The sequence below is a fragment of the Phoenix dactylifera genome, chromosome 4 (genome assembly GCF_009389715.1).
Source record: "Phoenix dactylifera cultivar Barhee BC4 chromosome 4, palm_55x_up_171113_PBpolish2nd_filt_p, whole genome shotgun sequence".
In the NCBI taxonomy this organism is placed as follows: Eukaryota; Viridiplantae; Streptophyta; class Magnoliopsida; order Arecales; family Arecaceae; genus Phoenix; species Phoenix dactylifera.
This window is the reverse complement of record NC_052395.1, coordinates 33,058,861-33,085,334: the sequence shown is the minus strand read 5'-3', so window position 1 is coordinate 33,085,334 and position 26,474 is coordinate 33,058,861. Positions and strand designations below refer to the sequence as shown.

The 26,474-nt window shown below is 39.5% G+C and overlaps 1 protein-coding gene across 2 annotated transcripts; it reads left to right on the top strand.

Annotated features, from left to right (window-relative positions):
- The first annotated feature begins 697 nt into the window (after window positions 1-697).
- On the top strand, window positions 698-25,263 carry LOC103720069. 2 transcript variants are annotated; one of them, XM_008809603.3, is made up of 15 exons: window positions 698-818; window positions 1,281-1,423; window positions 1,515-1,575; window positions 1,698-3,189; window positions 3,296-3,327; window positions 14,680-14,812; window positions 15,559-15,656; window positions 15,960-16,004; window positions 17,442-17,547; window positions 19,997-20,123; window positions 20,909-21,024; window positions 22,473-22,549; window positions 23,217-23,351; window positions 23,839-23,907; window positions 24,839-25,263. In XM_008809603.3, exons 2-15 carry the CDS (start codon window positions 1,281-1,283, stop codon window positions 25,109-25,111), a joined length of 2,907 nt encoding a protein of 968 aa, XP_008807825.2. In that variant the 5' UTR covers window positions 698-818; the 3' UTR covers window positions 25,112-25,263. The 2 variants fall into 2 exon arrangements, with proteins under 2 accessions (XP_008807825.2, XP_038982110.1); XM_039126182.1 differs by having other exon boundaries at window positions 24,874-25,043.
- The last annotated feature ends 1,211 nt before the right edge of the window (window positions 25,264-26,474 follow it).

The window sequence follows — 26,474 nt, the reverse complement described above, 5'->3', positions numbered from 1 at the left end:
CTATTGGGTCGGATTTGGCTCCAAAATTAAGATCCGAGTAAAAAATTGATTTGTCGGAGTTACTCATGATCCGATCAGACCCATTTGCACCCCTAATGTTGATCGATAGTAATGGCTAGTGTTGATCGATAGTGATGGCTAGACGGGGCTGGAGCATATCAGTAATATTTTTATTGACAGATGGCTGAGATCTATTTTCGGCACAGATGAACGGCACATCTGATATGGTATGGGAGTCAATAAACGGTCGCTTGGTCCTGGATTCAATCTTTCCACCTGCACCAGGTTCAATCGGTCCTTTTGCTTCTGGTGCTCCTTCACAACTTTGGATGTAAAAGATGGCTCCCTGTAGAGACGAAAAATCTGCACGAGGCCACGACAATGCTTGACGGAACATCTTAACAGAAGGCCATGGTTAGCTGTTCCCGAAGTGCTGTAGCCCGCTATCATTCCCGAAAGGCCGAAAGGGTATCCCCGTGATCCCAAGCATGGACATCCCCTGACGAACTTTCGTAGCCGAAACTCGGGGAGGGGATTCCACGCCTTCATTTCTCCGTCACGCTTCGACATTTAATTACATTAATACCATCAAAACCACGGCTCGTCCTTTTCACGTAATACAGGGGCATTAAGGTAAGTTAGAATAGAGATTGGTTTATTAGTGAGCAAACAACTCCGCGCCACTCCGACTCCATGGTCGGCTTCCAAGAGTTCGGAAGGGGAACGGAGAAGACGAAGCAAGAAAGGTCATCTCAACTCCTACGGAGACCAAGAACGCTAGATTGGCTCGTATCTCTACGATTGATTCCAATTCTTAGGTAAGATAGGTCTCCTTTCTTCTTCTTCTTTTTTTTCATTTGGTTCGTGTGCCGATCCGACGTGACCATTGCCATTGTTTGATATGATAGGTTGAACTTTTTGGATCTTCTTCTTCTCCCATTTTATTCTTCTTCACTTTTCACATTTGATGCTTTTTTTTTTAATTGGGACTCGGCAAACACTTTTTTTATTGTTTTTTAATTGTATGGGAATGGTAGTGACGAGGGTTTTTCATTTAAATATTTAATTTTGTGAAATGAAACAAATGTGGAAATATTTCTTCAGTAGAATACTCAGCTACAGATGATGGATCTCCATTTTTTTTCAAATTATTCATCCTTTATTATGTTCTCTCTGAATCTTTTTGTCCGAAGTACTTCTTTTTTATGATTTTTTTGGTCATTTCGATCAAGTGATATGCCTACTAGATTAAAATGCTATGTATCTATGGACGGTCACAGATGGCTATTGCCACCTGCGCTGATGCAACCCTGTGGTGTCCTTCTCGTGGTTCACTCAATTTCCGCAAATGTTGGCTCCAGATTTCACCAGTCTGCCGCAGGTGGCAGCTGAAAGCTCCTAGGAATTTTTCTGATAGAAAAAGGTATCCTCAAAGATCTTTTTTTTTCCCTTTTTAAATGGACAATCACTTTGTTTTTCCCATTCAGTTTCATATCGATATGGATTTCTCTCAGGAAAAATGTATCAATTAATGAAGGCTTCCGTGCATTCAGTATTAGAGTACGTGCTGGCCCGGTAGGAATGGAGGGCACTGGTCTCGGACTTTCTTCTCGAAACATATTCATGTAGATTTATTTGGACATGCAAAAGATGCAACTGCAAATGAAATTGTAATATGGTACTGAATTTTATAACAGGACAAGTCCGATGACACCTTTGAAGAGATTGTTGGAGATGGAGATCACTCTTCACAAGGCAATGGTGGTGAACTTGCTCGGTCCACTATTGCGCTGTCTGAGGCAAGATCAAATCAGGAGGCCACTGGAAAAGAGAGAGATGAGTTACTTGAAGAGTTGGCACAGTCACAGGCTAAGCTGCAGGAATATGCTGATATGATAAAGCATGACAAGGAATTAGCAGTTGCAGAACTCGAAGCAGCTGAATCTCTGTTCAATCACAAGCTGCAGGAATCAATCGAGGACAAAGTTGCTTTGGAATCCAAGTTGGTTCTTGCCAAACAAGATGCGATTGAACTTGCTGTGCAGGTTGAGAAATTAGCAGAACTTGCTTTCCAGCAAGCTACCTCTCACATATTAGAAGATGCTTGGTTAAGGGTGTCTGCTGCGGAAACTTCTGCTGCCGAAGCAGCTTATCGCATCGAGGAACAGATAAGAAGTGCTGCTGAGGGTACTATCTCCTCTATTGCTGATCAATCAACAGATGCAATAAACAAGGCCTTGTCTGCAGCAGAACAAGCCAGCAGCCATGCAAAAAAATCTGTATCGGCTCTCTCTGGTGGAGAAAATTTGATGGATGAGATTGCAGCTCTTCGGTCTCAAAATTTTGCATTACAGAATGCTGTCAGTGATTTAGAATCTCGATTGCTTATTATGAAAAGTGAGGCTGAGGGATTTAAGTCTGAGTTGGAACAAGCTCTAGCACAAGCAAAGGCTTCTTATCTTCGTGCTAATGCTGCAGAAAAAGCCCTGAATGATCTTCAAGAACTAACTAAGAAGAAGTCTGTTGAAAAGGAAGAGGAAGTCAGGTCATTGTTAGAGAAAATGAAGGAGGAGGCGGCAGAAAGGGAAAAAGCAGCTGGAAAGGCTTTCAAGGTTGAACTGGAAAGCTTCATGGCTGCCGTTGAAGCCATCAAGGAAACAGCACGTATAAAAGACCAAGCCTATATGAGGAGATGTGCTGCCCTGCAGAGATCTCTGAAAGCATCTGAAGCTGCTTCAGAGGTCTGGAGACGGAGAGCAGAGATTGCAGAGTCAATCTTGCATGGGGAAAAATCACCTGGAGAAGATGAAGAAGATGTGGACTATCTAGTTAATGGAGGAAGGATTGATCTTTTGACTGGTGATGATTCACAAAAGTGGAAACTGCTTGTTGAAGGTCCTCGAAGAGAGATACCTGAATGGATGGCCCGTAGGATTACAACTATCTGTCCTAGGTTGCCACCGAGAAAAGTTAATATGTCTGAGGCACTAGCAGCAAAATCCCTGTCATTGAACTTGCCCAAACCTGATGAAGTGTGGTCTATAGCACAAGAAAAACCAAAAGAGGCAGATATGCTTGTTGAGCATGTAATTGAGAAAGAAGCTGTAGAGAAGAAGCGGAAGGCTTTGGAACGTGCTTTACAGAGGAAAACTGTACAATGGCAAAGGACCCCTGAACAAACAAAATTAGGTTATTTTCATTTAATACAATGGCTATGTATGCTTTCGTGTATGATATTATCTTCCGAACAAAAATGGCGAGTGTCAACAATAGTTAACTGTGGATTTTCGTGCAGAGCCTGGCACTGGCACTGGGCATGAGATCGTGGTTAGTATTCCTCTCGAGATTGTTCAGTAATTATTGTGGTCAGATTCTAATATTTCACAATACTGCATGGGCATCGTTGCACATACAGGTTATTGATTGCTGTCTTTTAGTTCCTGGGATTTAGGGATTTTATTTTCTTTTTCATTTTCTCCAATAAATAGAAAATAATTGCTCCACTGTTGCCTGGGTGTTGATAACTAATGACACATTCGACACAGGTGCTTGCAATCAAAGTGAAATTCAGAGTCAGAAACTCCAATCTACAGTTACATATTTTTTATGACAGATAAATATTTATTTGATATAAAGTTAGACTCTAGAAAACATGACTTCAGAGTCTTTATTTACTTCATACAGGAGCAGAGCCAGGATTCTTGTGCCAGGATGTAGGGGAAAAAGGGAGGAAGCGGGGGGGGGGGGGGGGGGGGGGGGGTGTTTCGGGGACTTGAGTGGAAGCAAGAAGAAAGAATACTTACCTGAATTTTCACATTGTATAAAGAACTTATAGATATCCAATTTTATCAGGAGATTCTCTAATTATTAGTTTGTATGTGCAAACTTTTGGCATTCAATTGATTCTCAAAAAGGCATGTCTTAAATTGATTCTTTGGACATGTGGTTTCCTTTTATACGTGCATAAGAAAATGTTATTTTAGAACAAGAAAATGTTGAATTGACTATGATAAAGGAAGGGAGAGAGACAGAGGAAGAGTAGAGCAAGCGTAGAGGGAAGAATACGATCTTTGTTCAAAGTTTTTGGACACCAGTGTCATAGCCCTTCCCTTCTTTTATAGTTGAGGAGAGGCATACACAGCTTATATACAACCCATATTTAGTCTAATCAATATAGCTCATACCCAACTGTTATACAGCTAAGTTACAACTCTTATACAACTAAGCTATAGTCTAACATCCTCCTTCAAACTCAAGATGGTAGCGAAGATGCCAACTTGAGTTTGCCAACCAGATCATGATGACGCCCCGGCGGATGTGCCTTCATAAAAATGTCAGCAAGCTGATCTGCAGAAGCAATATCTTAATTGAAGAGCGCCTTGCTTGATGTGATGCCGAATGAAGTGACAGTCTTTCTCAATATGCTTCGTTCGCTCATGAAACATATCATTATGAGCGATCTGCATGGCACTCATATTATTACAATAAAGAGAAGAGCTCTTGGCCAAAGGAATACCTATGTCGTGTAGTAACCATCGAAGCCATAAGAACTTAGAGGTAGTGTCTGCTAGTGCACGATACTTGGCCTTTGTACTGGAACAAGAGACAACTGTTTGTTTCTTGTTTTTTCAAGAGATAAGAGAAGAACCAAGCAAGAAACAATAGCCAATGGTAGAACGACGATCTGTAGGGTCGCCTGCCCAATCGGCATTGGAATAGGCCTGAAGATCCAAAGTGGAGTGGGCTGAGAAAGAAAGGCCATGGAATAATGTACCCTGAACGTACCGGAGGATCCGTAGAACTGCTGCGTAGTGTGTAAAGCGTAGTGCATGCATAAATTGACTAATCAAGATGACTGCATAAGAGACATCAGGACGTGTAACGGTTAGATAAATGAGACTACCAACTAACTGCCAATACAAAGTCGCATCTTTCAATAGTTCACCATCAGTGGGAAGAAGCCTAATATTCACTTTCAGAGGACTATCCACAGTCTTGCTATCTATCAACCCAGCACGAGACAGTAGCTCATAGGCATACTTAGCCTGAGAAAAATAGTAACAATCTGAGCTGGATGTCACTTCAAGACCAAGAAAGTAGCTGAGGGATCCTAAATTCTTTATTTTAAACTGTTGTCCAAATAATTGCTGAAGTGTATGAATCCCTGAGACGTCACTTTCAGTAATAACTATATCATCGACATATAGCAAGAGAAGAACAATACCAGCCTCAGATTGCCGAAGAAATAGTGCAGAATCATATGCACTAGGAATGAAGCCCTACTGAGTCAGGACTGAGATGAACTTAAAAAACCAAGCTCAAGGAGACTGCTTAAGGCTTAGAGCGCCTTACGAAGACGATAGACCTTCCCAGGCGGATGAGCAAAATCTGGAGGAGGCTGTATGTCATATCCCGAATCCGGATCATGACACGGCTGTGCTATTGCAATCATATGCACACAATAACATGAAGCCACTTAAAATTTCATAGCAAAAATAAATAGTTTCATTTACTAATGTCATAACATTATTCATGAAGTTGGAACAGTACAGAACTTCTAAAATTTGATTATTACATAACATTTTCAGTTACCCCAACCCTGAATAACACCAAGCTCCCTGCTCCTAGTAGTCTTATTCATCTATAGAAAAAAAAAATAGATGAAAAGATATGAGCCACACAGCTCAGTAAGTAACCAAGTACGATCTTATTGGATCAAGCATAATTATGCCAATGCAGTGTTTAAGAAGCTAACAGTTGTAGCCAAAATAAAGCATTTTATACATGATATACACAAATCAGGTAATAAAGCAATGCATGTTCCATCCATGAAAGTTCATAATCATGATAATGCAAGTCATATAAAAATGTTGCCTTCTATCCACACTTTATGAAACATACTCTCGGACGGATGTGCTGCTATGGTCACTATAATCCCGTGATAGGGCCTGTTAATCTTGGTCGACTAATTCTGTTATTCGTTACCAACTTTAACTCGTTGGCAGAGGGCCTATTATTCTTTGGATGCTAGCTCCAGGGTGTCGACTGGCCTCTCTTTCTAGAGGCGGTCATAGCTATCTGAGAGTTCATAAATCATATTCTTTTTCTTTCATAAATCATAATCACCATAAATAGGTTGGAAAAATGATAAATGGCATCATATAATTTAAAATGCATAAACATGCCTCAAATATCATTTTTCATGCAATCTAACATAATCATAATTTCATAGTTCATACACCATCAAGTATTCATGAAGGATGTTATTTAATCAAATTCATGAATCACATGCAATCATATACTTGATCCGAATTTTGAAAAAGATATATCATTAAAAATACATTTTTATAATTATAATTAAACAGTAATTTGAAAATTTTAAGATCAATGCCAGGGTTACTTACCTCAATTTGCTCACCAATTCCTAGATTTAGATGGCAATTCTCCAATACCTAGCAATATCATCAAATTACATGTTATTTGCATGTTCAATTTCTATTTATTTATATTCTTTTCTTAATTAATCCATTTACAGCCCATCTGTAGGACTCAATTTTATTATCGGGTTCCTAACCTGGTTTAATTTCAATTTCTGATTCAGGTCTAGTCAAATTTTTGATTCAGGTCAAACAAATTTTCTGGTTCAGGTCTGACCTAAATTTCTGGTTCAGGCCTAATCAAATTTCTGATTCAGGTCAAACCAATTTTCTGGTTCAGGTCTGACTCAAATTTTTGGTTCAGGTCTAATCAAATTTCTGATTTAAGTCAAACCAACTTTCTGGTTCAGATCTGACCCAAATTTTTGGTTTGGTCTGGTCAGATCTCTGGTTTAGGTCTGACCCAATCTCTGGTTCAGATCTGGTGAGATCTCTGGTTTAGGTCGGACCAAATGTCTGGTTCAGGTCTGGTCATATTTCTATTTTAGGTCTGACCCAATGTCAGGTTTAGGTCTGGTCAGATCTCTGGTTTAGGTCTGACCCAATGTCTGGTTCAGGCCTGACCCAATTATAAGGTTAATATTTTTATTTCCTTTTTATTTATATCTGTTTATTATCTTAAATCTCTAATTAATTATTTACTATTTAATTATGTAAACTTTTTTTTTTCTTTTCCCTTCTTTTCTTTCTTTTTCTTTTTCTTCTTTTCTTCTTCCTTCCCGAAGGTTCCCCCATTCTTTCTTCTTTCTTTTTTTTTCTTCTCCTCCTCTTCTCTTCTTCCCTCCTCCCATGAGGGGAGGTCAAGCTCGGGAGGACCGAGCAGCGGCTGGCGGCTGGGCCCGCGGCCGTGCCCACGGTCGGGCCCACAATCGGCGTCCCGTATGCCGCAGCCGACATCTTGCGGCGGAGGTCGGCGGCCGGGGATCGACCATCAGTAAGTATTCATTTATTTTTTTTCTTCCTCTCTTCTTCTTTTCCTTCCCTTCTTTCTTCTCCCGCGGAGGGGAGATCGAACCCGGGGAGGGCCCGAGCTGCAACCAGCGGCGCTCCCCGGCCAGTCAGCGGCACCGGCCGCCCTGCGGCCGCAACTGGTGCTTGCGGCCGATGGCCTGCGACAGCCATGGCCTGTGGCCGACGCTGCTCGCGGCCGCCCCAGCCGACGCCCGCCTTTTCTTTTTTTTCATTTAGATTTAATCTCTAAGCTAGATCTACAAAAATAAATGATGAAGAAGGGCTTTACCTGCTCTGAAGATGGTCGTCCGCCTCCTACTCCGGCGATGGGGCCTTCTGCTCCGGCGGCGTGGGTCTAACACTGGGATCTACCAACCGGAGAGGATTGTAAGAGAGAGACAGTGGAGAAGAAGGAAGAGGGTGATGAAATTCTCCACCAATCGGGGCTTCTTATAGCCTCCAATTGCTAGGGAAGGCGGATGGTTGTAACCGCCCACCATCAGGCGGTTACAAACACCTGCCCTTTGGTGTGATGGCCTCCTCCCGTTTCTCCCAGAAATGGGGGTGGTTATCACATTCTCCCCCCTAATAAAAACTTTCGTCCTCGAAATTTACATACCTGCATTTTCAAAGAGTTGCGGATGCCTCGCTCGCATCTCCTCCTCAAGTTTCCATGTGGCCTCTCTCTCCGAATGGTTGCTCCATTAAACTTTCACATAGGGTATGATACGCCGCCTAAGGATCTACTCCTTATGATCAATGATGCGTAAAGGATACTCTTCATAAGTCCAGTCTCTATTAATCTGTAGGGGTTTATGCTGTACTACATGGCTGGGATCAGCAATGTAACTCCGTAGAAGAGAAACGTGAAAGACATTGTGCACACTAGATAACTCTGATGGCAAAGCCAATCTGTAAGCAACCTCTCCTACTCTGGCAAGAATCTTGAAGGGACCAATGTAGCGAGGACTCAGCTTACCATGTCTTCCAAATCTCGTAGCACCTTTTGAGGGTGAAACTTTGAAGAATACAAAGTCCCCCTTTTGAAATTTTACTTCTCTTTTTTTCTTATCTGTCCAGCTTTTCTGTCTATCTTGAGTTGCCTTGAGTCTTTCTCTGATCAGTAGAATCTTCTCTCTGGCTCTCTGAACTAATTCAGGGCCCAACAGCTTCTTCTCTCCAACATCATCCTAATGCAGAGGAAACTGACATTTTCATCCATACAAGGCTTCATAAGGTGCCATCTGGATGCTAGAATGATAACTATTATTATAAGCAAACTCCACTAGAATATATGATCATCCCAGCAACCTCCCAGATCAACAGTGCAAGTCCGCAGCATATTCTCCAGAGTCTGGATTGTCCTCTCTGACTGACCATCAGTCTGAGGGTGATAAGTAGCACTGAGTCTCAGATCAGTGCCCATAGCAGTGTGGAAGCTTCTCCAAAATCTAGATACAAAGCGGGGGTCCCGATCAGATACAATACTTACTGATACCCCATGTAAGCGTACAATATCATCAATATACCTCTGAGCCAGCCTATCAAGTGAAGTGCCAACCCTAAAGGGTAAAAAGTGAGCTGACTTCGTGAGGCGATCAACAATCACCCACACTGCATCATTCTTCCTTACTGTCCTTGGAAGCCTAGTTATGAAGTCCATAATGATGTGCTCCCATTTCCACTCTGAAATCTCTAATGGTTCTAGCAAACCGGCAGGCCTTTGATGCTCAGCCTTTACCTGCTGACATACCAAGCACCGAGCTACAAATCCTGCTATCTCTGTCTTCATGCCGTTCCACCAGAAATGTTCTCGTAAATCTCTATACATTTTAGTGCTGCCGGGATGAATAGAGAAATGAGACTGGCGTGCTTCCTCCAGAATCTCTCTTTTTAGATCAGTATCCTTGGGCACACATAATCTACTGCCAAAACGCAAAGTACCATCCGGGTGGATTTGGAGTTCGGGTTGTAACCCTCTTTCCACATCACTTCTGAGCTGACACAAATGTGCATCTATCTGTTGAAGAATCTTTATTCTTTCTGTCAAAGTAGGTTGTACCAACAAATTAGCCAACATGCTCCCAGCACCCTTGGAAATCACCACTATCTGCATCATATCAAAATCCTTCAAAATTTGCTTCTGAGTGGTAAGGAGATATGGAGCCCACTGCTGACTTTCTACTGAGAGCATCTGCCACAACATTAGCCTTTCCCGGATGATATTTGATGCGTAGATCATAATCTTTTAGCAGCTCAAGCCATCTTCTTTGCCTCATGTTTAATTCTTTCTGAGTAAATATATACTTTAGGCTTTTATGATCAGTAAATACCTCACAAGGCTCACCATACAGATAATGTCGCCAAAACTTCAGCACAGAGACTACTGCTGCCAACTCCAAATCATGTGTCGGATAGTTCTGCTCGTAAGGCTTCAGCTATCTAGAGGCATAGGCAACTACCTTATCATTTTGCATCAGTACACAGCCTAACCCTTTCTTGGAGGCATCACTATAGATGGTGAAACCCCTAGTACTGATTGGTAGAGTAAGAATAGGAGCAGATACCAGCCTTTGCTTTAGCTCTTGAAAACTTTGCTCGCAATCTTCACTCCATACAAACTTTGCTCGTTTCTGGGTCAAACAAGTCAAAGGAGTAACGATCTGAAAAAATCTTTCCACAAATCTTCTGTAATAACCAGTTAGACCCAAGAAGCTTCTGATTTCAGTGATATAGGTAGGACGAGGCCAATCCACCACTGCTTCTATTTTCTTTGGATCCATTGACACCCCTTCTTTAGAGATCACATGACCAAGAAATGCAATACTATCCAGCCAGAATTCACATTTGCTCAGCTTGGCATATAATCTTTTCTCCTGAAGAATCTGTAACACCATTCTTAAGTGATCTTCATGTTCCTCTTTGTTCTTAGAATAGATCAGTATATCATCAATGAGAATAATAACAAACTGATCCAAATACTGCTTAAAGACCCTGTTCATCAGATCCATAAAAGCAGCTGGCGCATTGGTTAGTCCAAATGGCATAACCAAAAACTCATAGTGCCCATACCTGGTTCGAAACGCAGTCTTCAGCACATCATCAGCTAAGATTTTCAATTGATGATATCCAGACCGTAGATCTATCTTAGAGAAGACTTGGGCACCGTGCAGCTGATCAAATAAATCATCAATCTGGAGTAGAGGGTATTTGTTCTTCACTGTCACCTTGTTCAACTCTCCGTAATCAATACACAGCCGCATACTTCCATCCTTCTTCTTCTTGACAAATAGTACAGGAGCTCCCCATGGTGAAACACTCCGGCGAATGAATTTCTTCTCTAGGAGTTTCTATAGCTGAACCTTCAACTCTCTTAGCTCTGCCAGGGCCATCCGATAAGGAGCCTTCGAGATAGGTCCAACACCCGATAAGAGATTGATCTGAAAATCAATCTCCCGATCAGGAGGTAATCTAGGTAGATCATCAGGGAAAACATCTGGATACTCTCTCACAACAGGGATATCCTCTAGCCTTGTTTCTTTTGTAGTATCTACCACACAAGTTAGGTAGGCCTGACACCCCTTTCTGAGGGCCTTCCTTGTACTCATTGTAGAGATAATGTGCAAAGAGGGATTCATAGTGGGTGCATCACCTTGATAGAAAAATTTCCGTTCAGAGGTATCTGAAACACTACCCTCTTGCCAAAGCAATCAATGTGAGCATGATATTCAGACAGTCAATTCATACCAAGGATGACATCAAAATCATACATGTCTAACAGTACTAAGTCAGCCAATAATTCTCTGTCCTCTATCTGAACTATGCAGTTTTTATGAACAGAATCAACCATTACTATCTTCTTAAGAGGGGTAGCAACAAGTAAAGGCTCATCTAACAGGCATGAGATGTAAGGATGCAGAGAACTTGGAGGATATAAAGGAATGTGTAGTGCCAGAATTAAATAGTACAAAAGCATCAACAAAGTTGATGGGAATCATACCTGCCACAACTCTGTCGTTGGCACTAGCATCCTGTCGTGTCAGTGCGAATACCCGTGCAGCTCCTCTCTACATCTGATCAGCTAGTCTAGAAGGTCCAAATTCATCCTTCTTTTTGTTTGGGCAATCTCTGGCTATGTGTCATGGCTGCCCACATATAAAACAGGCCCCCATCCTCTTCAAGCAAGGACTAGCATGCATTTTGCCACAGAAATGACAAGCCTTAAATTTCTTCTTCTTGTTAGGAGGGCCTTCAAAGTTTCTTGGCCGGCTCATCAGGTTCCTTGATATTCCGGGCCTTCTCTGATCACCTCTTTCCTTCTCTAACCTCTTCAGATCTTCTTCTACTTTCAGTACTCTCTCCAGGACTTCTTCATAGCTGGTAAAAATCAGGATTGACAACCGGGATCGAATTTCATCCCTCAGGCCGTGCTCAAATCTGTTAGCCTAGGGGACAGAATCGACCCAATTCATTAAACTGTTGGCATATTCTAGTACAGTCATATCATCTATCTGCCTCAGAGATAAAAATTCATTCTTTTTAGTCCTTCTGACTGACTTAGGAAAGTACTGCTCATAGAACATTTTCTTGAATTCATCCTAAGTCAGCTGATCATCATCATCTTCAATTGCAGCTTTCATGGTTGTCCACCAAAACTTTGCATTTCCTCTTAGCATAGGAACAACCAACCTAACCTTGACATCCTCGGAAAACTATAGAGCATCATACATCTCTTCCATTCTCCGAATCCATATCTCAGCAGCCAACGGATCGGCTCCACTATCAAACATAGAAAGATTCAATCTTCCGAACTGCTCATAGTAGGAGTCCATAAGCTGTGCAGGTCGGGCAATGGCTTGCACCTGTTGTTGCATCTGTTGCTGCATCAGTTGTTGCATCTGCTATTGCTGCTGAAGGAGCTGAGCCATCACCTGACATACTCTAGTAAAATCTGCCTGGGTGGCAGTTGGGCTAGCAGTTTGCTCAACTGGATGGCTGGCAACTCCTCTCCCTCTTACTCCTCTCCTCCTAGCTGCAATATTTGCCAAGACTTGCCTCTCTCTGTTGCTCATTTTCTCCTATCAAACTATTTGTATTAATCAAATTTCATGTTTAACCAATGGTACAACTAATAAAATCTTTTCTTTCTTTTCAATTATGCGGAATCTAACTAAACGAGACTTAACTACCCATTCCCCTAATTAAAACTTAAGAGTTTTTTTTTTTACTCTTGATTAAACCTATTGCTCTGATACCACTAAATGTCAACCCCGAATCCGGATCATGGCACGGTCATGCTATTGCAATCATATGCACACAATAACACGAAGCCACTTAAAATTTTATAACAAAAGTAAATAGTTTCATTTACTAATGTCATAACATTATTCATGAAGTGGGAAGAGTACAGAGCTTCTAAAATTTGATTATTATATAACATTTTCAGTTACCCCAACCCTGAATAACACCAAGCTCCCTGCTCCTAGCAGTCTTATTCATCTATAGGAAAAAAAGATAGATGAAAAGATATGAGCCACACAGCTCAGTAAGTAACCAAGTACTATCTTATTGGATCAAGCATAATTATGCCAATGCAGTGTTTAAGAAGCTAACAGTTGTAGCTAAAATAAAGCATTTTATAGATGATATACACAAATCAGGTAATAAAGCAATGCATGTTCCATCCATGAAAGTTCATAATCATAATAATACAAGTCATATAAAAATGTTGCCATCTATTTATACTTTATGAAACATACTCTCAGACGGATGTGCTGCTATGGTTACTATAATCCCGTGACAGGGCCTGTTAATCTTAGTCGACTAATTCTGTTATTCGTTACCAACTTTAACCCGTTGACAGAGGGCCTGTTATTCTTTGGATGCTAGCTCCAGGGTGTTGACTAGCCTTTATTTCTAGAGGCGGTCATAGCTATCTGAGAGTTCATAAATCATATTATTTTTCTTTCATAAATCATAATCACCATAAATAGGTTGGAAAAATGATAAATGGCATCATACAATTTAAAATGCATAAACATGCCTCAAATATCATTTCTCATGCAATCTAACACAATCATAATTTCATAATTCATACACCATCAAGTATTCATGAAGGATGCTATTTAATCAAATTCATGAATCACATGCAATCATATACTTGATACGAATTTTGAGAAAGATATATCATAACATATACATTTTTATAATTATAATTCAACAGTAATTTGAAAACTTTAAGATCAGTGCCAGGGTTACTTACCTCAATTTGCTCACCAATTCCTAGGTTTAGATGGCAATTCTCCAATACCTAGCAATATCATCAAATTATATGGTACCTAGCCATGGTACCATGATCTTACAAGTCACAACCATATCACACAAAAGCATGCCTAAAAAACAAATTGAACAAAATTAATTTTGAAATAAATCTTGGTCTTCAGAATTATGTTAAACTGATCATAGGTTTTAAATTTGAACACTTGTGCTTTTTTGGGGTTTTCCTAGAAATCAGGATAAATTTGGAATCACTAATAATCAGTTGAGAAGGTGTCTTCTAGTTATTTGCTGATCGCATATTGTTAGTTCTTTTTTCTTTAATTTTGCTTAGCATGCCTACTAAGATTGATGTCTCATGATAATGATGTACAAAATTGATATTGCAGTATAGGAAATTCACCCAAGATAAGCAAATGATTTACCATGCTGATATTGCCAATCAGTGGTACATAAATTGTACGATGCACAAGGGCACCTGGACCCATAATTTACAAGCTTGGATCACTTCTTAAAATATCTTCCAAGTATCTGATATTTTTTTGTAAACATGGAAAAAGGCACTTGGTCTTATAAATGATTTCAGCAGCTTTAGCTATAAGGTGGAGGAAGGAAGTTAAATTATAAAAGGAATGGTACACCAATCTCTATGTAGAGGTACCTGCTTTATATCATGCATGATTAGTATTGAGGACATTATTCCTTTTTTGACTCTTTGGGAGTCGGCATTGGCATGTGGGTTGCAGGAAATATCGGTAGAATGTTGAGATTGTTCTGTGATTAGGTGGACTGGATCTGAGGTCTCAGGACTTATTAGAAAACATAGATACCAGTAAATTGCATTTGATTTGCATACTCATATTTCATGAAAGAAAAAATTTAGTCAAATATATTTCTAATAATGAAGGTTTACATGGCGTGAATGTGCTGCATTGCATGGAATATATTTTAGTCTTATTCTAATTATGAAGTTCTACCTTTACACTCATTTTCATCATATGCTCTTCATTTGAAGTTTCAAGGATTCAATTGGGAAAGCTGGAGAAGGAGGTGGTACCTGGAGCTAGCTCCTAAAGCTGCAGATCTATCGCAGTCTGGGATGACAGCAGTGTGGTTTCCCCCACCAACAGAATCTGTTGCCCCTCAAGGTTGGTTCAATAGACTATGATAAAAGCATCTACGCGAACTATATTCTTTAAATGCTTATTGCATAAATCAGAATTTTGGCAAGTGAGAAGAACCACCATGAATCAGCATAGTGAAGGTTAGGATGTTCAGGTGAATGTATGATAAATCTAGCGCTGAAGGAGGCAGGAATGTGTACACTATTGAACATAATAGAGATGCAACATCAGGGATTACCTCAAGAAAAGTGTTTGAGGTGGCTAACCTAGGCTATGGACAAACCTAAATCCTTGGAGAGTAAGTATCCTGCAAGTTGAAAGTTCAGAAAGATATGATTTGAGAGACATTTTATTTCAGATGCCTGGGTGTTGAATACAATTAATGATGGTGCCAATACATAAGGCCTTTTTTCTTTTCCATTTGATTAATTGCTTGTACCATGACTCATGATTAGATTCCCATGTTAAAATATATTTATGTTGTTATAAATCTTGCAAATATAGTGTTTGCAGTTGAATTTATGCACCTATATACATACATACATATATGCATGCATGTATGACTATAGTTATGGGCTTATGTGAACCTTCAAGCTGGTGCATCATGTCGTAAGACTTTGCTGCAAAAGTCTCTAGATGTTAATGTTATCTCTTCTGTAGAATGTTGTGTTCCGTGCTGATTATCATGCTGATAGCTATAGGTCTAAATTGTCCCAGTAGCATTAGTTATTTGATATACTTATGGACATGCTTTCTGGGATGTGGTGCAGGTTATATGCCTTCTGATCTTTACAACTTGAACTCTGCTTATGGTTCTATGGAGGAGCTTAAACAATGTATCAAGGAAATGCATGCTCGAGATCTTCTGGTGAGAGTACAAACTTCAGGTTTTAAATATCACTCAATACAACCTTGATTCATTGTGAGTCAGCATAGTGAGAATAATCTTGGATTTGTCTCTTTAAGTCAGCATTCTTTTTTTTTTGTTCTGTTGATTCTTTTTTATGATCATCTTTTTTCCAAAGTCTTGAAGTGTACCACATATTTTTCTCTGTTTTTGAATGAAATTTCTTTTTATTTCTATAGTTACTGTTATCATATTGTTTTCCCAATCTAATGTCACTTCAACATGCCAGCATTTTAATTGCATTTGCTGATTCTTTTTAAACAGGCCTTGGGAGATGTTGTACTTAATCATCGATGTGCACAGAAACAGGTCTGCATTTAAACAGACACATTATTTTTGTCGCATAGAGATGCTGTCAGAACAGCCCATCAACATGAAATGATTGTAACGGATTATATTGTTTGAGACATTTTGCTTACATGAAAATTGTATCTTTCTAATAAAATAAGATATTGCTGCATTTGATCTTCCATGCTCTTTTGGTTAGATTGATAAGATATAGCACGAAACGCATTGTGCCATCACTAATTCTGTCTTTCAGTTTCATAATTGGGCATATGTTCCAGATTAAGGTAGCGAAACAGCTGCAAACCCTGCCATGATTTTTCAAATTTAAGTTACTTTTAAGCATAAAAATAACCTTCGGTAGCCTTGTGATCATGCTTTAAATCCAAACTAACCATGCTTGGATTGACCTTGAGAAGCCTTATTATAATACTTTGCAATCAAATTGGTCACACTTGCAACAAACTTTAAGATATACTCTTTTATTTATTTATGCAAAAACATCTTTCACACCATTTCAAAATTTTAAACCACCTTCTGAGGGCTCTCCAAGAGCTGAAGTCTGAGGTCTAGCCATCATAAATGTTGCTTGTGAATAATGAACATTCAACTGAGGACTCAGATGATGGACCAAGAAAAGGTGCCACTAGACCTAGACACTGACCTCAAACATGACACTTAGACCATTTCAAAATAGAATTTAAGGAGACAGAGTTTGATAGATGTAAGGACATAAGCCAAATGTATCATGTTTTAATTATTCACGCCCTATGTATGAAGCATCACACTGGCGTTTTATATATGAAGCCTACAAGGAGAATAATTCATGTTCTCAAAATTGTTCTTTCTCCCCTTCTTACCTCCATCCTGCTCCAACTCATAAAAAAAGAAGGAAAAAAAGAAAAAGAAAAAAGAAGGGAATCTATCCATTTTGCCTCAAAAAAGATGGGTCAACCAGAAGGTACCAATCTACCAAATGAATAGGAGAGCATGGCAGTAATATGCTAAGCTATTGGATTAATTAGATAGCTGGTGTGAATGTGATTGAAGATATATGAAACGAGCCAAGAAAACAGAAGACTGATAGAGTCCTTTTCTCCAAAAATTTCAAGCCTGAATTGTTTGATTTTAGTGTACACATGATTTTTCGTTTACATACAGAAATCTCTGTATTTGACGAAGCTCAAAAAGATATCATACTCCAAAATGACCAGGATCTGCCATCTTGAATCTTACTCTTTGTTTTATCCTCATAACATGGTGAGATCTTCAAGATTTCTACTTAGACGAGCAACTGAGATAATGCACTTTCACCATCTTCACGCTAGGTGTATAAGCCCATGTTTACTTGTGTTTTCTCATGCCTCAGCTATTATCTCATTTTAGCAGATTCATGACCTCTTATTTTGCCTTTCTAATGTTGAAACTCCATCTAGTCTAAGTGCACTCAATGTACTCCAGAGTCCAAATGGAGTGTGGAATATTTTTGATGGCAAGCTTGCATGGGGACCTGAGGCTATTGTCTGTGATGATCCAAATTTCCAAGGTCGTGGAAATCCATCAACTGGTAAGTGACATGCCTGATTAGCAAATGCAGGGCCCATAATTGTAGACAATCTGATTAATGTGTGACTGGCATTTATAGGGGATACATAACCATGACAGAGAAATTTTATTCGGAGTATCTAAGATAGACTATATGAACCGTTCTCCACTTTTTACTTCTAATCTGCGGCATGGCCCGTTACTTCCATCAACTAATAAATGTAATCTTAAACCAAAAGGAAAAAGTATTCATAGACAGATGACTATGTATCTTTATTAATTTTGGCTACTCATATGCAGCCTACAGAATTTGCCCTTCTGCTGCATTTTATTTTGAGGGAACATTTTTAGCTGCATTTTAATTGTCGATAGGCTTCAATGGTTAGAAATCTTGTGAATTGTAATCAAGAATCGCTGAACCGGTAACGGTAGGCATACTGGTCGACCACCGGACCGGTTCGGTACTGGTTCAGACCGGTCCCGAACTGGCCAAAAAGACGTGCGGCGTGCGCACAATTTAATGCCACAGCCACGCGCATGCGCAGCTCGAACTGGATCGGTGTTGGTTCGCACTAAGTCCGGGCCGAACTGGACAGAACCAGTCCGGTTCCGTCTGGTTCGCTCTTGTACCGAAGATCGGACCGATTCGGTATGGGCTAAACCGGCCGGTACGGGCCCGTTCAGCATTCCTTGATTGTGATGCTTTGACTTTGTGGAAGCATACCTTTCTATTGCCATATTTGGTTAGAACATATAGTGATGAGTCTATTTGCTTTATACGATACCAGTGTGTTTTTTGCTAACCAAATTTCACAGGACATTATAGAAGAACAAAATTAGAAATTTCCAAGTCCTAAAAGTTGTGCGGCTTTTAGTGTCTATGGAACATCAATGCCATTTCTCGCAGAAATCCATTTGAGACTATCGGATATGCCTACTTCAAATTTAAATTATATCAAACCTTCAAGCATTGTATGCTATACCGTACCAAACCGGATGGTAAGGAGCATACCAAACCATATTGATTCGGTACCGGTACATGGTACGGAGGGCGTACCGACACTCAGTACGCCGAACTGCCCCTATACCAGGCGTATCGACATAGTGACAGAATAGCACTGGTATGGGCCCAATACCGAGATGGCGTACCTTATCATCAAGCATATGAAAAGCTGTAAATTGTTTAAATAGCCATATTCATTTAATTAATCATAAGGCTTTCTAGCAGTGAACTGATACATTTTGGACATTTAGGCCTGCTATTTGGTTTTATAAACAAAGTACATGCTGAAAGACTTTGGGAAATGCATTGATAGAACAAAATTAAAATGGCATATGATTGGTCCTACTGTGAACATAATTAAAATGGAAAATAGGAGATCTCACCCTATTTCCACCAAGTGCATAGCATGACATAATTGCAATATCAATGAGACAAGTAGTGGAATTGTTGCCTTATTCTGATGTCACCCACACCCTGTTTCTAATCTCTTCCTCCTTCCTTTCTCTCCATTATCCATGTCACATGTAGGTTCCTGTTGGGAGCTGTGATTTTGGTGTTTGGGTTCATGAAATTAATGAATGTTGATGGGTTTCCCATCCTTTTAGAGAGCAGAGAGAGAGAGAGAGAGAGAGAGAGAAGAAGAAGAAGAAGAAGAAGAAGAAGAGAGTAGGGAAAAGAAAGTAAAGGAAAAAAGGGAACATATTGAGTGTCGTGTGCAATCTTGAAGATAACTTGGGTAAGCAGTTGAACCTTTTAGAGAAACCAAATTCATTGCACACTTTCCCACTAACCAGATAGTTATATTAATGGTGGTTAGGCTTCTTTTCTTGAGCACGAACACTATAATCACTTGGATAACTGCTGTATAGTTCAGGATGTAGGGGTAGATTTTGCAAGAAATACTCCAATTAGCATCAAGCCATTTACATCCAAAGATAAAATGCACCAAAGAGTCAAACTAGATTTACCAAACTGGCCACAAACTAAATGATTTAAACCAATCTGGTGTAAATACAAATTTGGAGGAGTTTTACCATTCATTGGTTTGAACCCAAGAGAGAGTTTTACCATTTATTGATTTGAACCTGAGAGGGGCTAGAATACCCTGCCTTATTTTTTCACCCGCAAACCTAAACTATACCTGCTGCCTAACTTGTCTCTTACATACAGTAAACACCTATGCTGATAACAGGCCCTTCTATTGTAAGAGTAGTATAACAATTACTTGACATGCTGAGAATTCCATACACCGCTGTTTGAAGGACACACCACCGGAAAATTAGTATTCCAGCACTGGTAATCAGTGATCAAGTGTCTGGAGAAAAATTATTTTATTCTTTTTATTGCACAATGATTAAATTTAATCAGTTTTAATATCATTGTCTTCCATGTGCATATTTTGTTGGAACAGGGCCCCTCAGTTTTAGTGTAAGTTATTATTTATTTTGTTCTCTGCTTCTGTTTCCAGGTGATATCTTTCATGCAGCTCCTAACATAGATCATTCTCAAGAATTTGTTCGAAGAGATATCAAGGATTGGTTGAACTGGCTTCGAAGTGATATTGGCTTTGATGGATGGCGCCTCGACTTTGTAAGGTAATCAACTTCTATAAGTTTCATTGTTTCACTTTAGTTTATCATTTTTCTGGGGCAATTTACAATAGTTTATGCTTTTATGTCCCCCCAAATCACATCTCAGTTTCATCTGCAATGCCTCAGAGATTAACGATCTAATGATATTTAAATATTTCAATGCATCTTAAATTATACCACTTCTTGCCAGACTGCTACAATTGTGTCTTTTACATAACAAAGCCAGCTATTCACTGTATTGTTTATATATCTCTCTGAAATTATAGCCAAATGCTGCAAGTAACTCTCCCTTAAGAGACAAGCACCCAATTTCTCTTTTAAATGTTTTGCCACTACCTCCTCTCCAGATGCACTCCTTATAACATGCTCCTCTTTATTAAACATTTATAGGACTTTTTATACCCTAATTTTGTGGAAGCATAATTATGGCTATAATGTCTGGCAAGCATATCTTAAATGCTTTATTATTCCTATTCTCTCTCCAACTTCAATGTTCTCATACTAGTCAATACAACGACTATCTGTATCTTAAATTTTCTTCATTTGCTATAACCTAAGAAATCATCTTTTTTCTTCTTCAACAATCAATTGCATTTCCTGAAAGTTCTGAACCAGTAACTTAAGAGAGATGGATCATTATTGCAGTTGCAAACTTCAAAAAAGATTGATTCATATAGTAAATTTGAAGGCTTACTGCAGTGTGGAGATGACCTTGAAATTTTTAGGCCTAGTCAATCATGTAAGCCTGGACTTCACTAATAGTAGATGACATTTTTTATTGCTTTCAGAGGATTCTCTGGTGGCTATGTGAAGGAATATATTGAATCTTCAAATCCTGCATTTGCTATTGGAGAATATTGGGATAGTTTGGCATATGAAGGTGGCAATTTATGCTACAATCAAGGTAGCTACTATTGAGTATGGACTTATTTTATGATTCCTTTTTGTGCAGTAAGAAATTTCTTTTCACTTCTACATGTGGTAGTGGCATAGTCAACGAATATTGCCTACGAGTATGTTCATCTCATGATTTGTCTAGGTTGCAGACTTATAGCATTTATTTTCAGTGGGTGAGTCTGTTTCCATGAAGATAATGCTCATTGTCTTATCAAGTTTCAAAAAAAAAATCATTTTTTGGAATTTAAAATAAATGACCATGTTGTTATATGAGTTGTACTATACACTTCACATTAAATCTTTGAAAAAAGATTCAATGATTCAAATAAATGATGGATCGTCCAAATTGAAAGTCCAAACTGTTGAAGATGATCTACTCTACAAATAATGCTTAGAAACCAAAATTTATATATTTTGGTGGTCTCTAACCTAAGCATCAAGTAGGTAAATTTAATAGCATGATATTATATTTTACTATGATCTAATCATTAAAACCTAGTGAATTTAAATCTACCCATATTTTAAGATGAAGATCTGATCAATGAAGTGAGTTTTCAATTTGTGTCCAATCACGTATTTAAGTCAAGATTTGTTTTACCAAGTTGTCGCCTGGTACTGGATGTATAGTACCTCACCAGTAAGGTACCAGTATTATATGGGGACTCGATTCGGCACTATACCAATGCATGTACAGTTATTGTCTTATCTCCAGCAACATACCATGTGTCAAAACATCCCTGTACTGTACCTACCCATACCATACCAGTAAGCTACTGGTACAGTGCCTAATACTAGTGAAGCCAACCTTGATTTTAGCAAACTAGTGCAATTGAGTACCCACTTGATGCATAGGCTAGAGATTGAATTTTAGTTTCTAGACATTTTCTGTAATGTAGATCATCCTCGATGTCATGGATCTTCGATTTAGATGTCCTATCAATGCTTTTGAAATTTGTTAAATCTTTTGTCAAAGAACCAAAGTAAAATATGTAGCCTTAACTCTTTTAAAATTTCAAATATGTTATGAGAATATCACTGATCCACACATTCTAAAGTGTCCGATAGAACAACTCCGCAGGATCAGATTCCATCAACAAACTGCAACGGCATTGATGGAATCTGAAGTACATTACTTTATGATTGTGCATTTACATCAAAAGATGAGTTCCTCTGTTGGGAACTCTCTATACTGAACTCTGCAGTATGAACCTCCTTATCTACTACACCAGCTTCGCTTTTATTGTCATTGCCAATAGCCTGAAACTGACCTTGCTGTTTGGATTAGCTGAAGTTTTTTAAAAGCGACATCATTCGTATTCTTTTTCTTGTCCTCTCTGAATCATGTGATATTTTCAGTAACATTCACTTAGCTGAATATAGTCCGTACAATTATTTCTTTGTTCTGATGATCCAATGAACACTAGTCTGATGCACAAAATTTTTCCACGTCAACAGATGCTCATCGGCAAAGAATTGTCAACTGGATCAATGCCACTGGAGGCACGTCATCTGCATTTGATGTCACAACAAAGGTGAACAGCTGACCATTGTGGATTTCTGACAGCAGATTTTATGAGGAGCTGTCTCTCACAATAGGCATAGTAATCAATATTATTTTACTTGTTTAGTATGGAAAGCACTACTTGGAATTTGGATATACCTGATACCATACCCTGATATTTAGAACATTGGTTTTTAAAATTTCCGGGGCCCTACAGAGTTTGTAAATTCTTATGAGTGCTATCTGCACCTGCACATGAATAATTTGTCCAGCGTACATTCACTGCCCATGACACTTGGCTGATGCAATCTCCTTCTGCAATGACCAAAGGATTTTATCACAGCAAGGCTCAAAGAACTAAATATGATTGTGTGGGCTTGTGGATTTTTATCTGTTGTTTTTGTGAATCGTACAAAGCAGTCAGTCATTGGATCTTCCCACATTGCAAAGTTCAAAAATGAAAATCCATATATTGCACTATTTATTGGATATCTCACAATGAAATCTGCATTTTTTACACTTCTGAGTTAAATAATTCTATCACTGATATTACTGGAGCCTCCTAGTTCATTTTCTGTCCGCCCACATGAAACTTAGGTGATGCTCAATATGTCAAGAGCCTTGGTGCATGCTTCAAGAAGTGTGCGCGCATGCATGCATGTGTTCTAATGCGGCTCACTTCAACTGTGTATTGACAGGGCATTCTCCACTCTGCTTTGCATAACCAATATTGGAGGTTGATAGATCCTCAGGGGAAACCAACAGGAGTCATGGGATGGTGGCCCTCACGTGCAGTGACATTTTTAGAGAACCATGACACAGGATCTACCCAGGTTTGTCCATCTGTTACCATGTGTATATCTGCATTCATTAAAAGACCACAGAACTAGTGCTGAAGTTATATTATTTACTTTTCACTATTGCACAAACACTGCATGCACACAAAGACATTCCCCAACTCCAATTAAAAGGTAAGGTTAGGTCCCAGGCTCCCAGCAGTACTATCTAGGAAAGTTCACGATGTTAACATCGGATCATCCTCCAAGCTTCTTCACTTCATAATAATGATTTGGGATGTCCACATTGTCTCTGAGCACTTGTTGCACTTCATGGCATGTTCTTCTGTTTCGAAAATATGGCTATAATGGACCACAATGTCTAGCTCGACTTGTAGATATGAAAGTACATCACTCCTCATAATTAACTAGTCATACCAATGGCAGGCCTGGTGCATTATTTTTTCATGAAAAAGTATCCAGAAACATTATTCTTATTATAAAAACAATCATATTCTTGTGTGATATTTCTCTTGATTACCAGGGACATTGGCCATTTCCACGGGACAAGCTTGGGCAAGGATATGCCTACATTCTTACACACCCTGGAACGGTAATTAATTACAATGCTTAATTTCCATTTATATTCCTGTTTAATGCAACAGACATCATACTCAAGTTCAGCAAGCACAAATGATTGTTAGTGGAATTCCAAAATTGAAAGAATGTGGAAAGCAAGGTCGGAACCGATCGGTTCAGCCTGTACCTTACTGGTACTGGCCTCCACCGTTACGTACAACCATGGAATTCAGTTCCAACCCCAAAGGGGCTGAAAACGAATGGTTCTTTGCCCGTACCAGTGCGAACTCAGAGGGGAGAAGAGAGGAGGAGAGAGGAGGAGAGAGGGGAAGAAGACATCTCTTGTGCTACCGGGCCTCTTTCTTCCTCCCGAGCACCTCACGAGGAAGAAGACCTCCCTTGCTCGCAGGAGAAGGAGGGAAAGAGAGGAGGAGAGAGGGGAAGAAGAGAGGAGGAGCTTGGGAAGAAGAAGAGAAGGGAAAGAAAGAGGACGACATGCATAACGCAGACGCGCGCGCGTCCGCACAGTTTTTTTTTTTTTTTCCTGAACTGGTTCGGTACTGGTTCCAACCGATGCCAGTCTCCACCGGTATGTCGGTTCGATCGGTTCCGCGTATCTTGGTGAAAAGCCAAAAATTTGGAAAGAAAAACATAAAAAATCAAAAGGATGCAAAATAGAGTTATCTATATAAGACTTTGGATAGAAAACCAAATATTATGGGATAAGCAATAACGATGAACAATGGCAACAACAATATGCCACATAAACTACTCCAGAAACCCCAAAAAAAACTACTAACGTGCTTGGCATCGGAAAGCAGCAAGCCGAGATTGGTTATCAGTAGACTTGCAAAAAATAAGGTCGTCTCAAGTTTTGGTGGATAGGGTTCTAATATGATTGGATTATGGTTTTTATTCTACTAAATTATACCTTCTAACCATATCAAGGTGCTTTCATTTTGCAGCCTGTAATATTTTATGATCATTTCTATGACTTCAGCCTTCGAGACACCATTACAGAGCTAATTGAGTCCCGAAGACGAGCTGGAATACACTGCAGGAGCCCTGTCAAGATATACCATGCAAACAATGAGGGATACGTTGCCAAAGTCGACAGCAGCCTTGTGATGAAGATAGGATACTTCGACTGGAACCCTTCCAAAGAGAATAATTTGGGGGGGACCTGGCAGAAGTTCGTTGACAGGGGTTCTGATTATCAGATTTGGTTGAGACAGTAAATTCTATCTATTTATAGATGAAACCTAGATTACTTGTCTATTCTTGAGAAATACAGAGAAAGAGACTACTTGTCTCATGGATACAAATCTAAATCTACATGAGCAAATCTATCATGCAATAATAACTATTAAGCAGTCGAATTGAAGCTTCAGTGACTAGCTCGACTGATGCCTCTAGAACTCTTGGCATGTAAGATTTTTAAGGTTTAATAAAAACAAAGTTCACTCATGCGCATAGTTTGTACTAGACCGGCATGGGACCAACCAGTATTGATCGGCTTTATATAATTCTTGTATTGAGTGTAAGTACTGAGGTATGTATTTAATATATAAGATCACTATAGGACATGTACCGATACAAGGTCTGGTATCGAGACTACAAATTTTGTCTGTGAACTATGGCCTATTTAAGAAACCGCTTGAACTCTTCTTATAATTATACAAGTGCTCTCGGGATTTGTCATTCGGTTTAGTTATTGTTTTTCTTTGAAAGGCTATTCGTGGTGCTAAATAGATGTTGCCTATTTGATGGATTGTGTTATGGAATCTCAAGTCAAACAACATTTTTTTTTAACCCTAGGAGGGGCTATTCCCCATCCATGTACTTTGCAACCTATCCCATCCTTTCTTGGACCAGAGTCGAGGCTTCCAAGCAGACCAAGCCACTTCTCAGGGAACTGGGGATTTACATATGAGGGTTGAAGCAAGGACTGATGTCCTTCATAATCAAAACCCCTGCCCTGCCACAAGTGCCAAGGGTTTACCATTAGATTCAAGCTTTGGTGGTCGCGACTTGTGTGGTGGCATTTGATAGATCTACCTATTCCAGGGTTTGTGCTACCATAACTTAGACATGGCGAACGTAAACAAGTAATTCGAGAGTCAAGGCGATCCAAATTTATTCCAACTCAGATGCTTAAAAATTTGCACTTCACTCAGACTGACTTTCTCTTCTCTTTGGAAATCAGGAAATATCACTGATCAATTCTCTCTTCACAGTTCAACCTTCCTCAAGGCATCATAACCCCACCTCTTTAGAAAAGCTAATCAGAAAATTTTCGTAGTCAATTTGAGCCCCACACACAATTATATTTTCGGCAGTCTAAGTCCCCCATAATCACTACCTTCGTCCCGCAACAACTTTGAATTGCTCTCAAAAGCCACCAGTCATGAACACAAAAGTCACATAAGGGTCCTTGCCGCCTTCTCTGTGTCCCAGCTTGAGAATGATATCAGCGTGCATGATGGGCGTGCTGCCCCTTCTCAAGCACGTCATTTTTGCCTCCCTAATCCCCTGCAAAAAAACCCTACCCATTCTAACCCTCTTTTAGATAGCAGCTACAAGCTTTTGATTCATGCCACC